This window comes from Mesoplodon densirostris, chromosome 2 (assembly GCF_025265405.1).
Source record: "Mesoplodon densirostris isolate mMesDen1 chromosome 2, mMesDen1 primary haplotype, whole genome shotgun sequence".
Taxonomy (NCBI): domain Eukaryota; kingdom Metazoa; phylum Chordata; class Mammalia; order Artiodactyla; family Ziphiidae; genus Mesoplodon; species Mesoplodon densirostris.
In genome coordinates, this window is record NC_082662.1 from 126492498 (window position 1) to 126510321 (window position 17824).

The following is a 17824-nucleotide window of genomic DNA, read 5'->3' on the forward strand; positions in this document are numbered from 1 at the left end:
AGTAAATGTAACTAAATTAATATATCATAATACAATGCTTTTTAATTGGTGAAATTTCAGAGGCAAGTTATATCATTACACAGTAATTCCTTTTTCCTTCTTCCCATATTAGGCACTACCAAAGCCAACAATTTGACATTGTATTTGTTTTTCAGCAATGGAAACGCTAAAGCCAAAAACTATCTATTATACCAAGTTAAAATCAAACCATACAAAGAAAAAACCAAAACAATTTAACATTTAATTTCAAAAGAAGAAATTAACGATAATAAATACAGAGGGAGCTGTCTTAACCAAAATATATGTCACACTGCCTAAGAAAATAGAGGTTTTTAAACAGTGCAGCTGGCTTTTTTTCTAAAGCTAAGATGTCTGTATACATATTTAAATATTTAACTAGGTACTCAAAACCCCACCTACAGAAATGAAGAGAAAATAATAAGCCCCAGGAGGAATCCTTACCATGAGAACTGTTTAAAACACAGAACAAAGAAGGTAAAGAAATGCATTCCAGGTTAATTAACTAGAAGTACAAATGATGTTGTTGTTCTATTTGACCCAAGCAATGCCAATACCTTTTCCAGAGACATGCTGTTTAAAAGGAAAAAAAAGTCAAGACCCAATTAAGTTGTTTTTTTGGGGAGGAGAAGGAGTTCTAAATGAATTCTTATTTTATAAACGACTTGATCCAAAAACAATATACCACCAAAACACCTGGCTTAAAAATAAAATACCGTATTCACTCATCATCTAGCTTTATGTTAACACACGCTTTCATTTATCAAATATTTATTGATCTACCACAAATACATTTTAATTTAAAAGGAAAACAAACCAGCTATAGTAAACTGTAACAGCAGATGTACTAAAACTCAGCAAAGTATGCAGACAGTACTACAGGAGCACAAGAGTGGCACCCAACTCAGTTTTGAGGGCGGGACTTAGGTAGAGACCATAAGATAGTCAGAAATTGAAATGGAGAGGTGTTAATTCATCCATAATCCTCTCCTCCAAATCTCAACATGCAGTCACAAAGAGATTTAGAATCTCCAGACTCTAAAACCTTCTTTATTTCCTCTGCTGCCACCTAGTCCAAGATACCACCATCATCTGCTCTTGCCCTGGTCCAATCTGCCACGGTGCAGGCAAGTGACGTCTTAAAAACATAAACTGAATTGTATTATCTCCCTAATTAAAAGGCTTTAATGACTTCCTCTTGGTCTTGGATAGAAGTCAGCACCCCTGACCCGGTCATCGAATAGGTATGGCCTCTGTCTACTTATAAACCTCATTTCACAGTCTTACAGTCTTACCTACCCTCACCTCTCCACTCCAGCTACACTGGCCCTTATATTCAATGCCTCTAATAAGCCATGCTCCTTTATTTATTTGGGCTTTTAAACCTGCAGTTCCTTTAGCTGAAAACTAGTAGGTTTTTCAGTATAGCGAATGCCACACTCAAAGCCCCTGAAGTAAGAAAAAACTAAGTCAGGAGTCCCTCTTCTAGAACTTTTTGAACTTATCCCCAATATCATTAAACGTAATGTAAGTATGGTTCTCTCCTCTACAGTATATAATCTCTAAGACGGTAAGGCCCAAATATGTTCTATTCTCCAATGTCCAACATAGTGCCTGACACAATAAGTTATAAGTGATAACATGTATGGAGCTCTTACTACATGTGAAGCTCTCTGCTACATGCTTTACCACCGTATGAGGTAGGTTCTACTATACTCCTCACGTGACATGTGAGGAAGTTAGAATAGTTATGTACCTAGCCTAAAGTTACCCAGCTCTTAAGTGGCAGAGCTGGAATGTGAACTCATAAAGAGTTACTATACATTTCATGTTCTTAACCACTAAGCAATACCATTTATTCAATGGAGCCCAGGATGAGAAAACAATATATGCACAGGCTTAGTACTTTCATTACAGGAACTTTCAAACTGTTCATTATGGTGAAGTATAGAACACATGGAGGATGGTACCTACCAGACTTGTGATCAGAGAAAAACCTGGAGAAATAAAACATCATAGTCTGCTCTGCTAGAGTTGAGACCGTCCTAAGGCAATGGGAAAACATTGAAAGGTTTTAAACAGAGAATACATCACCAGACAACCAGATTTTCAACACAGTAAATGAAAATAATTAAAACAATTAAGAGGCTTTTGCAATAATCCAGTAGATGCAGATAAATGTGTATGTGTCAGGAAATTGAGGGAGTTTCTATTTTATGGCTTGTATTTTCCCTGCCGTATCAGTGAAACAATGAATAGGGTGATGAGGGAATTAGAGATATGAGATCATGAATTGATATAGATGACCCAAACTCTTTTTGAATCAGTTAATGTTTATCAATGTCATGATAGATAACAAAGACTAAAGTACTGCTCTAGATTAAAGGGGACTAAAGAGACATGATCCTAAATACAATATGTGATCCTGGGCTGAAACCTGTACTAGAAGGGGAAGATGCTATAATAGGCATTATTGACAACAGGGACAACTGACAAAATTGGAATATGGACCATTGAATTAAATTAAAATGGTGTATCTACACCCCATTAACAAAACGAAAGACAAAAATTACATGATCATCTCCATACACACAGAAAAAGCATTTGACAAAATTCAACATCCATACATGATAAAAACTCTCACTGAAGGGGGTATAGAGGTAGCATACCTCAACATAATAAAAACCATTCATGACAAACCCACAGCTAACATCATACTCAATGGCTGAAAGCCTTCCCACTAAATTCTGGAAAAAGACAAGGGTGCCCACTCTCACCACTTCTATTAAACATAGTACTGGAAATCCTAGCCACAGCAGTCAGACAAGAAGAATAAAAGGTATCCAAGTCGAAAGGGAAGAGGTAAAACTGTCACTATTTGCAGATGACAAGATACTCTACACACAGACCCTAAAGTCTCCACACAAAAACTATTAGAACTAATAAATGAATTCAGCAAGGAGCAGGATGGAGATTAGTAAACAGAATTTGTTGCATTTCTTTTTTTTTTGCGGTATGCAGGCCTCTCACTGTTGTGGCCTCTCCCGTTGCGGAGCACAGGCTCCAGACACGCAGGCTCAGCGGCCATGGCTCACGGGCCCAGCCGCTCCGTGGCATGTGGGATCTTCCCGGACTGGGGCACGAACCCGTGTCCCCTGCATCGGCAGGCGGACTCTCAACCACTGCGCCACCAGGGAAGCCCTGTTGCATTTCTTTACATGAACAATGAAATATCAGAAAGAAAAAGTAAAAATATAATCCCGTTTAAAATTGTGTCAAAAAAAAAACAAACCTAGGAATAAACTTAAACAAGGAGGTGAAAGACCTATATGCTGAAAACTATAAAGCGTGGAAAAGGAAAACTGAAAATTATTCAAAGAATGGAAAGATATCCCCTGCTCTTGGATTAGAAGAATTAATATTGTTAAAATGGCCATACTACACAAAGCAATCTTCAGATTTAATACAATCGCTATCAAAATACCCAAGACATTTTTCACAGAACAAGAACAAATAATCCTAAAATGTATATGGAACCACAAAAGACCCAGAATTGCCACAGCAATCCTGAAGAGAAAGAACAAAGCTGAAAGCATAACCCTTCCAGACCTCAGACAATGCTACAAAGCTACAGTAATCAAAACAGCCTGGTATTGGCACAAAAAGACATATAGATCAATGGAACAGAATAGAGAGCCCAGAAATAAACCCACACACCTATAGTCAATTAATATATGACAAAGAAGGCAATAAAATACAATCTCTTCAGCAAGTGGTGTTGGGAAAGCTGGACAGCTGCCTATATATCAATGAAATTAGAACACTCCCTCACACCATATACAAAAATAAACTCAAATGGTTTAAAGACATAAATATAAGATATGACACCATAAAACTCCTAGAAGGGAACACAGGCAAAACATTCTTGGACATAAATCTTAGTAATATTTTCTTGTCAGTCTCCCAGGGCAAAAGAAATAGAAGCAAAAATAAACAAATGGGACCTAATCAAACTTAAAAGCTTTTGCACAACAAAGGAAACCATCAACAAAACAAAAAGTCAACCTATGGACTGGGAGAAAATATTTGCAAACAATGTGATCGACAAGGGGAATATCCAAAAATACAAACAGTTTATACAACTCACTATCAAAAAAACAAACAACCCAATCAAAAAATGGGTAGAAGATCTAAAAAGACATTTCTCCAAAGAAGACATACAGATGGCCAACAGGCACATGAAAAGATGCTCAACATCACTAATTATTAAAGAAATGCAAATCAAAACCACAATGAGTAGGGACTTCCCTGGTGGTCCAGTGGCTAAGACTCCGTGCTCCCAATGCAGGGGGCCTGGGTTCGATCCCTGGTCAGGGAACTAGATCTCACATGCTGCAACTAAGAGTTCACATGCCGCAACTAAGACCCGGCACAGCCAAATAAATACATAAATAAATATATATTTTAAAAAAACCACAAAAAAAACCTCACACTGGTCACAATAGCTATAATCAAAAAGTCTATAGATAATAAATGCTGGAGAGGGTATGCAGGAAAGGGAACCCTCCTACACTGCTGGTGGGAATGTAAATTGGTGCAGCCGCTATGGGAAACAGTGTGCAGGTTCCTTAAAAAACTAAAAATAGAATCTCACACAAACACACACAAGAATATTACTCAGCCATAAAAAAGAATGCCTATAGAATATTATATTAAGTGAAGTCAGTCAGACAGAGAAAGATAAATATTATATGATATCACTTATATGTGGAATCTAAAAAGTAATATGAATGAATCTATATATGAAACAGAAACAGACTCAGACATAGAAAACAAACTAATGGTTACCAAAGAGAAGAGAAGGGGGAGGAATAAATTAAGAGTATGGGATTAACAGATACAAACTACTATACATAAAATAGATAAGCAACAAGGATTTACTGTACAGAACAGGGCACTATATTCAATATCTTGTAATAACCTACAATGGAAAATAATCTGAATATATATATATATAACTGAATTACTGCTGTACACCTGAAACTAACACAATATTGTAAATACTTCAATTAAAAAAAAAGTGTATCTAAGTTAAACTTCATAGAGATTTTACATAAGAGATTATCTTTTTTCTTATGAAATACATACAAAAGTATTAAGGAATAAAGTGACACAATTGTATGTAACATACTCTCAAATGTTTCAAGCAAAAAAATACATATATTATAGATACCTAGTATGTTGGATTTGTGTGTGTGTGTGTGTGTGTGTGTGATATGTGGGCCTCTCACTGTTGTGGCCTCTCCCACTGCGGAGCACAGGCTCCAGACCTGCAGGCCCAGCGGCCATGGCTCACGGGCCCAGCCGCTCCGTGGCACGTGGGATCTTCCCGGACCAGGGCACGAACCCATGTCCCCTGCATCGGCAGGCGAACTCTCAACCACTGCGCCACCAGGGAAGCCCCATAATATGTGTTTTTAATATATGTATATGATAGAGTGATAAAAATGTGACAAAATGTTGAAATTAGTTAATTTGGGTAAAGGGAATGTGGGAATATCTATACTATTCTTATAATTTTTCTGTAAATTTGAAATTATTTCACAGAATTATTATACAAAATTATTTTCAAAAACAATCAGTGCTGAATAAGAAGGTAGTTCAAGAATAAAATATCTGAATTTAAGATGTTAGAGGCGGCACCATTCTAGATGATGCAATATACAGTTTGGCCATGAGAGTGGGCAGCTGAAGTATAATGGAGATTAAAAAGTCACTGAAACTGAGGTCACATTTGAAACAGTTTCCCTCTCATTTCATTATTGTTGCACAGTTTCTATGAAATTTCATTTACTGATTTCACCTGAAGTTTTTTAATCTCTAAATTCCCTTTCACTCTTCTTTTGAAGCTTTTAGTGCTTATACTATTTTATAATGTAGTTACCAATGCAAATCTACCAACCAATTAAAGAGGTACATAGCTCCTCTTCCTCATTACTAATGAAGATCTTAAAAGAATTTCAAATCCCCATCTCTTTGACATCCTATTAGACATACTACCACTTTTCAGATTTATTATCTTGGGTCCTACTCGGAAGTACTTACCTATGTGGTAATATTAAATTGAATACAAATGTTAGTATTTCAGCTACTATATCAAAGTTGGTAAAAATTATGGCACATCACCCCCTACCATCAACTGTGCCAGGTATCCCTAAATCCTAAATCTCTCTGATTTAAAGTAAACTTCCAGTCTTCTCCATGGATGGAAGGGAAGTTATCAGCTGGTTACTCCAAGAGATGACAGATCCAACCATTTGCCTTATGACTTTCATCCAAACCTCCCAAATTTAGCCTTACTCCACACACAGGCCATCAGAGACGGCTGCTGCCTCCAATCCTAAGCCCTTCCAGGATTTTACAGCTCCACTTGGTTTGTTTCTTTTAGGCTCCCTCCTCTATAGGCTTACGTTTATTTTCTTTGGTTCTGCTAAGTTAGTGGCCACTCATCCATCAGTTTAATAATTTATTACCTCTTCTAGTAATGTCTTTTTACAAATCCCATTATCTCCTCTCCTGTTCTCTTTATTTTTGTAAGTTTATACCTTTTTTTTTAATTCCTTTACTGTCATTCTAGTGGGGTTTCAGAAAGGGTAAAAATAAAGGGGTGTTCAATCATCATGTTGAAGTAGAAGTGCCATTCTAGCTGTTTAAATGATGAGCTTGGATTAAATATGTAATTTCCAATCTGAGTGCCTCTGCAAATGTAATGAGGGTAACTCTGAGCTATTTTCAATATTTTTAGAAGGTTAACAGAAAAATACATTTACCCATAATAAGACCATGCAGGGTGACATTAAACTTCTTTACTCAATGTGTTACTCCTGGTTTATTCATTTCTTCAACAAATATTTACAGGCTGACTACTACCTCCTACAATTGTTCTAAATTCTAGGGATTAAACAGTAAGTGAAATAAAGTCTCTGACTTCATGGAGTTTCCACTATAATAGGACAAACAATAAGCAAAAAGATGTATATTACCCTGATCATAACCTGACTGATAATTATGTATCTTTGATGAAACATTTTTAAAAGAAAATAATGTAAGTAGTACAAAAGAATCACAACAAGGTACTCACAGAATTTAGAAATTAGATTACCTTCTGTAACTCATAAGTATTATAACTAGCAAGAGCCAACAAAGACAAGATTGAATGAAATCATTTTTCCAAAGGGGATAGAGGGTGGGGATCAAAGCTGTGTCAAAAGATTCTTGACACAAGGCATTCATTGAATATTCACTGCAGCATTATTTATAGCACAGAAAATTTGGAAACAATGTAAACATCCAACAGTCAGGGAAAGCTTAAATATATTTCATAAATATAATGAATGCCAGGTATTAAAAATAATGTTTGAGAAATACTTATGACATGAAAAAGTGCTTATAATAGTAAGTGGAAAAGCTGCATATAAAACCATATACATGGTAATCTCAAATCTGTAAAACAAAAAAAATACAAATCTGCCTAGAAAAAACCTGGAAGGAAATATATTAAAATGGCAAATTTTACTCTAGATTCTAGATCAATGGTTTTTTAATAGCATCCTCATCCTAAGGTAACTTGTTAGAAATGCAAATTCTCGGGCCCCCAATCCCACCTCAGCCGTCCCAGACTTAGCTGGTTCAGAAACTCTGGGAATGGCACCCAGCAGCCTATGGTTTAACTAGTCCAGGTGATGCTGATGTACACTGAAGTTTGAGAACTACTGCTCTAGATAATGAGATCATGGGCCAATTTTTCCTTCCTTTTATATAAAATTCCCCTTGACTTCTCTATATGGGGTATAGAGGCTAAGAGCACTGGCTTTGGAGTCCTTGCTTCAACACTTAGCTAAGTGGCCTTGGTCACATTGCTTTACCTGTCTTTCAACACTTTAAATATTTCAGTCCACTCTATCCTGCTTTACATGGTTTCTGACAAGAAGCCTAGGTAAGGTGTTTTTTTTTTTTCTGGCTTCTTTCAGGATTTTCTTGTTATCTTTGGTTTTCTGCAGTTTGAATACAATATACCAAGGCATAGCTTTTCAGTATTTATTCTGATGGTGTTCCCTTAGCTTCCTAGATCTGGTTTGGTGTCTGTCTGTCATTAATTTTGGAAAATTCTTGGCCATTATTACTTCAAATATTTATTGTGCTCCATTCTTTGATTCCTTTCCTTCTGGTAATTCCAATTATGTGTATTTTACACCTTTTTTAATTGTCCCAGTTCTTGGATGCTCTGGGTTTTGCTTTAGTTTTTCATGTTTTCTCCCTGCATTTCAGTTTGGGAAGTTTCTATTGACATCATTTTCAAGCTCAATGATTCTTTCCTCAGCCATGTTGAATCTACTGATAGATAGGCCCATCAAAAGCATTCTTCATTTCCATTACACTGCACTTGGTCTCTAACATTTCCTTTTCTTTCTTAGAGTTTTCATCTCTCTGCTTACAATACTCATCTGTTCTTGCATTTTGTCTACTTTTTCCATTACAGCCCTTAACATATTAGTCATAGCTCTTAAATTTTTTATCTGATAGTTCCAAAATCTGTATAATATATCTGAGTCTGGTTCTGATGCTTGCTTTCTCTTCAGGTTGTTTTTCTTGCCTTTTAGCGTGCCTTGTAACTTTTGGTTAAAAACCACACATGATGAATCAGGTAATAGGAACTGAGACAGAAGATCATTAATGTGAGGCTTTATGTCAATTTGACTAGGAATAGGGTGTGTTTAATGTTTGCTGTAGCTGTAGGTGCCAGATTCCTCTGAGAATTCCTCCTTAAACACAGTTTGCATCTCACACATCTTTCACTTCTGATCCAGTGTTATTGTACTGTAGCCCTGTTGATGTGGTGATAAGTTGTAAGTGAAGAAAAACATTCTATAGTCTCATGATTAAATTTCAGTTTTTTAATGGACCCGGGTCTCTGAATTGTGACCTTCACAAGTGTTTTTTAGCTTATCCCCATCCTCTTAGATGAGACAGGAAGGCTACAGGGCCCTGGAGTTGGTTAAATAAAGATAGGTAAGACAAAGCTCTGGTAAGGTCTTTTCCTCCTGGAGAGCAGGTCTTTGCTATGAAGAATGTTCTGGAGATTTTGGGCTTCCCTGGTGGCGCAGTGGTTGAGAGTCCGCCTGCCGATGCAGGGGACATGGGTTCGTGTCCCGGTCTGGGAAGATCCCACATGCCGCGGAGCGGCTAGGCCCATGAGCCATGGGCACTGAGCCTGTGCGTCCAGAGCCTGTGCTTCACAATGGGAGAGGCCACAACAGTGAGAGGCCCGCGCACCACAAAAAAAAAAAAAAAAAAAATGTTCTGGAGATTTCAAAATGGTTACTTTCTCCCTCCTCCCTGCTAGAGCAACAAGGAGGTCTTTCTTGACACTTTACCAGATAGCCTTGTGGGATTCCTGGAAGTAAAACCCAAGGAAGTGTGAGGGACCTCCCAAGACTGTAGGCTCCCAGAAGTTTCTCATTTACACAGCCTCCACATAGCCATCAGCTATGCACCAAAATTACCAAGTATTTCTTCCAGTTTATGGCAACAGGGGTGATGACTTCCAAGCTCTTACCTGTTGGAGCTGAAACTGGAATTCCACTTTACCATCCAAGCCCCTGTTATTTGTAGAGAGGGGATAAAAGAGGTATCTCCCAATAGGTTTGTTGGAAGGATTAAATAACATAATTCACGTAAAATATTTAGCCCAGTGCCTACTTCAAAGTGCTCATTAGATGAGAACTCTTTGAAGTTTAAAGAAATTAAGTGACATGCCCAAGTAAAATCTGAAAAAAAGCAGTGTCCAAATTCAAGTCCAGGTCTTAACCTCCAAATTTATTGCTACATTTTATTTATGTTTTTAAATGAATTTATTTAATTTTGGCTGCGTTGGGTCTTCGTTGCTGCGTGCAGGCTTCCTCTAGTTGTGGCGAACAGGGGCTACTCTTTGTTGCAGTGCACGGGCTTCTCATTGCAGTGGATTCTTTTGTTGTGGAGCATGGGCTCTAGGCAAGCGGGCTTCAGTAGTTGTGGCATGCAGGCTCCGTAGTTGTGGCTCGCGGGCTCTAGAGCACGGGCTCAGTAGTTGTGGCGCACGGGCTTAGTTGCTCCACGGCATGTGGGACCTTCCTGGACCAGGGCTCGAACCCGTGTCCCCTGCATTGGCATGCAGATTCTTAACCACTGTGCCACCAGAGAAGTCCTAGTGCTACATTTTAAAAATGTTATTTTATTATACTCTTAATATCTAAAAAAATCCATACTAGAGGTTTACAAAGCATTGTGAAGTATTGGACTTGGTAAATATGTTTTCACAAATGGGTAAGAATAATTTATAATTATCATTCAGATTTTAAAATATAAAAATAGTTGCTATGTGAGTCGTAAAATTTTGTAGAAATGACATTAATATGAGACTCTTTAAAAATAAATGCCCCTGGAAAAATCTGACCACCCTGATATCATCTTCTGTTTTCCCCTGTCATTCTTACACATTTACACACATAATTTTTATATGGTTTTAAATGGCTACAATCCAACAAGTCAATAACAATTTACTTTGTATCCCCATTTGTCAGATAAGTAGATTTTATCAATGTCTCCAAATTTATAAAAAACTTTAAGTAATACAAATTTCCAAAGTGCCTTCCAAAAACAATGACAATTTTTTTTTGGATGAAACATTTCCATTTGACTTTTTTTAAGTATGGTAAAATAGACATAACAAAAAATTAACCATCTTAACCATTTTAACCATCTTAACCATTCAGTAGCATTAAGGATATTCACACTGTTGTGCAATCTCCAGAACTCTTATCTTGCAAAACTGAACACTATACCTGAAACCTAGCAGGACCCTGTGGAGCTCCTGGGCATGGAAGCCTTTCTGTGTCCCCCGTTTCCTATTTGTAGGGAATAGACTCCAGCCTCCATGACCTTTCCTGAGTCCCAAACGGCAGATTCGAACAGTTGCTAATCAGGGAAGGGAGGGGATGCAGAGACAAGGGAGGAGCAGTCAAGAAACAATAGTGCAGCCTTGGGACAGGGTCCTGGTTCCCCTTCAAGGGATACACATAACCATACAGTAAGTCCCCTACATATGAACCTTCAAGTTGCAAACTTTCAAAGATGTAAATGTGCACTCCATCAACATCAGGCATGAGTGAAATTGCAGCTTGCCCTCTGTCTCCTATTGCTGATGATCCTTCAGCTCTACCACCTCCCACCTCCCCTCCCTCCTCCAGTCAGTAACTCTTCTTGTCTGTTCACTCGATGCCAGCACCTGTATGTCAGCTGTCTTACTGTACTACTGTACTTTTCAATGCACCATACTGTAAGGTTAAAAATGTCTTATTTTTCATGTTTGTTTGCTTTTTATATATTTGTGTGACAAGTATTATGAACCTATTACAGTACAGTACTATGTAGCCAATTGTGTTAGTTGGGTACCTAGGCTAACTTTGTTGGACTTACAAATTGGACATACAAACACTCTCTCAGAATAGAACTTGTTTGTATGTAGGGGACTTATTGTATCTTTAAGCTCTTCTGCAGAACTAAAACCCCCACCAAATGGAAGATGTTCCAGAGAGAAGGTCACAGTTTGATAACCTCGAGAAGCTCATCAGGAGACCACCTGAGGCCAGATTAAAGGGATGCAGGCTCTGCACACACCCTGATCATTATTAGCAACCCACTCTTGAACCACTGCTATAAAACTCCTCACCAAATCCCACCGGGTTGGGACACACAGTTTTTCAGGGCACAAGTCAGCTGTATCCCCCTTTGCCTGGCAAAGCAATAAATCTATTCTTTGCCAAGACAGAGAACTTTACCCAGTTCTCTGTCTCCAAGATTTGATTCAGCACCAGTGCACAGAGGATGAGTTTTTGGCATCAAATTTGGCACCCAACATGGGGCTGACTTGTGGACAGCCCCACAGGAGTCCCCTGGTTGAATCAGACACTCCAAGGTTTTCTCCATGTCAGCCTCTTTCAAGAGAGCAAAGGATTGGAGAATTCCTTTAAAGGCCAGATAACCTGGGACACTTGCCTAGAAAGGACGAGCCCCAGTCATACCCATTCCACCATCCCGGCAGCTGGAACTACCAGGCGGGAGCAGATGGAGGAAGCGGGACCATCCTAGCAGCTGCTGAGGCCATCTTCATCTCAAGAACATTCCTCTCTTCTTCCTGCCTATGACAGCCTGAATATCCTACTCTAAGGAATTATTTTGGGGAAGGAGAAAAGTAGTGTCTGGGACATCATGATACCTCAGCCAGCATGTGGTACGTCCCCTGGCATGCAGTCCGAGGCCCCTTTGGCCCTGTCCATTTAGAGGAACCCTGGTTCCCATTTGGGGGATTTTTTATTCTGGGAAATCCCGTTTGGAAGGCACACTGCTTGAACAGAGGTCACAGGCTAAGTTGGGACTTGGAAGCCAATTTGAGCCTTGTGCTATTTGGTTTTTAGTTTCTGTTTGGTTTTTGGTTTCTTTGGTTCGAAGCTTCTGTTGCTGGCAAGGATTTTGGTTTGTTCTTAGTCCACACATGAGTGTTCTATCAATCAACCATGGGAAGCACTTCTTCTTAAATTCCATCTGATAGCCCCCTGGGGAAAATCCTGGTAGACTGGTTGACCTATAGTTATAAACCTATGACTAAGAAAAAGGAATGAGATTCTATTGTAATTCTGTTTGGGCAACATACATTCTTGAAAATGAGGAAAGGTGGTCTTTGAATGGTAGCCTAAATTACTATACTATCGTCCAGCTAGAGTTGTTTTCTCACAGGAACGAAAAGACAGGAGAAATTCCGTATGTTCAAGCACTCATGCAGCTACATAATAAAGAAAGTGAACAGTAAGGTAATAGGAGAATGGTACAAAGAGAAAAGAAAGTCATTTTGTCCTAGAGCTGGTTGTTTCTGAATGGGGGAAAAAAATAAGGGACAAAATAATATGGATGCAGAATGTGATGGAAAGTGTGTGAAAAAGGGACACTGAGAAAACAGTTGTGCATGATCAGGATTTTCTAACATTGAATTAAATCTATTTGGGTAAATGGATTTTGCTGGGAGTGGGCTGGGGCAAGACCGGATTTGGTTTCTCCCTCCGAAGTTTTCTGGGAATATTTTGATAACAGCTTATGAGTTTCTTTGCCTTTAAGTGATCTGTATTTGCCTTTGAAATCTTTTCACTTTGGTTAAGTAAATAAGTATTGTTTGGCAGATTCTAAAAGTTCTTCAGACCTCCAGCCAACTTAGGTCCTTCAGAGGAACCTTGAGGCATCTCAGAGAAATACTAAATTAACATGTTAAATTACATGGGAAGCATTGTCAAGTCAGTAATTCCTAAAATTCTAGTATGTCCTGGTAAAATTTTATCAGTCATAATTCTAGCTATTTGTAAATGTTGTATGTCACAGCAATAACTAAGTTTCTTTGGTCAATCACTGTGACTAAATGTTTAACCATGACTTTTTAAGTCTTTCTGTGATTTATAGACAGTTATTATTACACTCTGATACTTTTGCAAAGTGCTTCATCTTCAAGAGGATTTATGTGAAGGACCCTTTTGACAAATACAGGTCTCTGATAAATTTCACATCACACTGCTGAACTGGGTCTACTGCTAAAAGCACATGTACAATGCTTGTGTAACAATTGGGTATAAACAATAAAGTGTATGGTCTATAAAGTGTTTTCTCATTAACATACCTCTGAGCTCATTCACAATACCTGATCAGTTCTCCCCCAATGTGGACTACCTAGGCAAATATAAAGGAGGCATAGCAGCAAGGGACATCATCTACACCCAGAGCAAACAGCTGAATCACCCCAGCATCAAGGGACAAATATTTCAATCATCAATATTTTCTACTTGAAATCAAAAGAAGAAATGATGAAAGAAAAAAAATCTGTATGTATTGCGGTATGGGGAAGTCACTCTGGCTTATACATGGTTTAAGTTTTAAAAAGTGGCCTATTTTGTGGCCCTTTGGACATGCATTGTAAATCTGCTTTGGCCATTGAGGAGGAGAATACATTTGAAGGTCAAAATGGAATAACTATGGTTCAGATATCCAAGGTAAAACTAAGTGACCATTGTGGAAGTTGTGACTCCTCCTACTTCTAACTGGGTCTGTTGCACCAAAATGGTGGACCAAGGGATTGAGATCTTAATCATACAAGACTTGGATCCAGGACTTGGAACTCAAATATTTTTAATTTGGTGGCCATTCTGTAAAATTTAGGCAGGACTATACCCCATTTCAGCAGTAAGTAGCCAGAGTGGCAGTAACCCCATTCCCTGAAAGATTTGGGGAAAGATAAAACTGAAAAGGGGGATTAAAACTGAATCCCCCTAAAACAAAGTTCGTCTGCCAAGTTTATGACAGTTTCTATCCAAAATGATTATTCCCTTTCTTGTCCAGCATCTGTTCTCAAGACTGAGGAGGAACAAAGAAAATGGGGGAGAGAAACCAAGCATGACTCTGTGGGGCTCCTGGGCACAGAAGCCTTTCTGTGTCCCGCATTTCTTGTTCATAGGAAATAGACTCCAGCCTCCACAACCTTCCCAGAGTCCCAAAGGACAGATTTGAACAGTTGCTAATCAGGGAAGGGAGGGGACGCAGAGACAAGGGAGGAGCAGTCAAGAAACAATGGTGCAGCAGGGTCTTGGTTTCTCCTCCAGGGATACACATAACACCTTTTAGCTCTTTACAGAACTAAAACCCCCAATAAATGGAAGATGTTAGCATTCTTCATTCTAGATTAAAGGAACCAGAGAAGTTCTTCAAGAGAACACCTGAGGCCAGATTAAAGGAACCACAGAAACTCATCAGATCACCTAAGGCCAGATTAAAGGAGTGCAGGCCCTGCACACCCCCTAATCCTTATCATCAACCCCACCCTTGAACCACTGCTATAAAACTCCTCACCAAATCCTCCTGGGGAAGGACACAGAGTTTTGAGGGGCACAAGCCTGCTGTGTCCCCATTTGCCTTGCAAAGAAACAAAGCTATTCTTTTCTACTTTGTCCAAAATTCTGTCTCCAAGATTCAATTTGGCACTGGTGTACAAAGGCCGAGTTTTTGGCATCATACCCATTAAACAACAACCTCCCTTTTATCCTTCCCCTGGCAACCACCATTCTACTATGAATTTGACTACTCTAGGTACCTCATAGAAGTGGAATCATACAGTATTTGTCTTTTTGTGACTGGCTAAATCCACTCAGCAAAATGTCCTCAAATATGCATGAACATATACATCCATGCAGTGTATATGTCAGAATTTCTTTCCTTTCTAAGGCTGAATAGTAATTATGTATATGCCACACTTTGTTTATCCATTCATCCACTGATGGACACTTGAGTTGCTTCCACCTTTCAACTATTGTGAATAATGCTGCTATAAATACAAGTGTACAAATATCTGTCCAAGTTCCTGCTTTCAATTATTTGGGGTATATACCCAGATATAGTATATAGTGGATTTGTTGGATCATATGGCAATGCAATTTCTAATTTTCTGAGGAACCACCATACTATTTTCCACAGCAGCTGCACCATTTTACTTTTTACATTCCCAGTTAAATGTCCACAATGGCTTCAATTCCTCTACATCCTCACTAATACATTATTTTGTGTTGCTGTTGCTACTATAAAAAACAACAGCAATGGGTATGAAATGGTATTGCATTGTCCATTTGATTTTTTAAATTATAAATTTTCTTGACAAATTTTTATAGGTTAGTACAACTAAATTTCAGTCCAATTTTTCTCCAAACTTTTCTTTCTTTTTTTTTTTGGGTTGCGCCACACAGCTCACAGGATCTTAATTCCCTGACCAGGGATTGAACCCAGGATGCCAGCAGTGGAAGCGCAGAGTCCTAACCACTGGACCACCAAGGAATTTCCTCTCCAAACTTAATAATTCTGAATTAGAGGAAGCAAATTAGGTTTCTATAAGTTAGTTTGCTTCTTCAGTTAGTCTTCTTCTTCAGTTAGTCTCTCCCTGAATGCTAATCAGTCTAAAATAGGGAGAAAATTTATTAAATGGCCCCCAAATATGCATGAATGCATCATGTGTGAGCAATAATTGGTAAGACTTAAAGTTTTTCTTAACCCTTAGATTCCACGTCATGCATATAGAATCTACTAATCTAAACAGCTACTAACTCCCTAGAATGCACCAACCACTTTCCTTCCTATTTATTCAGCATTCCTTTAATGCCAGGCATTGTGGGGTGATGAGGGTAATAAGGATGAATAAGAAAATACTGCCCACATTACAACAATATTATGAAATAGATATAACTATTCCCACTTTACATTTGAGGAACCTGAAGATCCTTAGGTCTAGCATCTTGGCTAAGATCAGATACAGCTTGAGAAAGCTGTAATTCAAATTCAAATCTTACTCCAAAGCTCACGTTTTCTACTATTCCATACTGTGCTCTGTACTATCAACAGTTCACTTTTTAAAAAATAATATTCACCTGTAATTTCTATTTTTTACTTTAGATTTCCAAATGTTGGGTTTTGAGAGGAATGACACAATATGGGGAAACAAAACACAAAACAAAACAAAAAAAACTTGTAAAACTTCGAAGACATCCAGGAGTTGATAAGGAATTGGAAGCACTTTACCAAGCAATATTATCAAAGCATGCAAAGTCGAAAGAATATTTTAATACAAACAAAAATAGTAAATCCTAAAAAGAACTTTAAGTATCTGAAGCTTGTTTAAAAAAAAAAACTGACACACCTTCCAAAGCTCACTAGCCTGCCAAAAATTAGAATGTTATTCCTAAGCAGTCTGTTTCCTAGACATGATTTTTTTTTTTTTTTTTTTTTGTGGTACGCGGGCCTCTCACTGTTGTGGCCTCTCCCGTTGCGGAGCACAGGCTCCGGACGCGCAGGCTCAGCGGCCATGGCTCACGGGCCCAGCCGCTCCGCGGCATGTGGGATCTTCCCAGACCGGGGCACAAACATGTGTCCCCTGCATCAGCAGGCGGACTCGCAACCACTGCGCCACCAGGGAAGCCCCCTAGACATGATTTTAATCACAAGTAGAAGATCCTTCCAGTCCCATATAAAATTCTCTAGGAGACAGAAACATTAAAATAAGATTTAAAGATCCAAAGAATCAACAACTGCATTGATTATCCATTTTAAACAAATAAAAAAGAAGAGAAAAAAACAAAAACCATAATGCTCTGGCTGAGGAAACTTATACAGAAATGACAGAAATTCAAAAATATTTTTTCCTATCCCATTTCAAAAATCCCCCTTTCAGTAAAACAAATAAAATTAAGTCCTTTTTAAAAAAATTAACTTGATTATAAAATATTTAATTCTTCTATTTGCTAACATTAATATGTTACATTTTTTAATCTAGGAAAAAAGATAAGTTATATTATGTTAAAGTACAAAAATGCTACAAATAAGCATGATTTCAATGTATATAATCTTACAGAAAAATTTTATAAATAGAGCAAGAAACCCGTCACAGATTTAGTTACTTTTCCTTACCAATATTCTCACTACTTGTATCAAGATTAATCCCTAAATGTTAAAGAAGAGCTAGGTGCAATGGCTATCCAGAAACTTAATCCTCCTTTACAACTTTAAAAAAATTCAAGATTAAATATGAGCAATTCAAAATGCATGTATGTTTTTATTTTTTAAAGATATGCCAGTGAATACCATGGCTCTCAAAAAATGTTTGCTAAGCCAGATGAAATAAAAGCACATAGCTTAC

General features: G+C 38.1%; 1 protein-coding gene across 1 annotated transcript in view; it reads right to left on the minus strand.

Moving 5' to 3' along the window:
- The window catches only part of EFCAB2 (EF-hand calcium binding domain 2), a 128619-nt gene that overhangs the window by 101932 nt on the left and 8863 nt on the right, over positions 1-17824 (minus strand). The window contains exon 2 of the mRNA XM_060090878.1: positions 1993-2063. Coding sequence (XP_059946861.1) covers positions 1993-2035 — 43 coding nt within the window. The 5' untranslated portion in view covers positions 2036-2063. The remainder of the gene's footprint in view (positions 1-1992; positions 2064-17824) is intronic.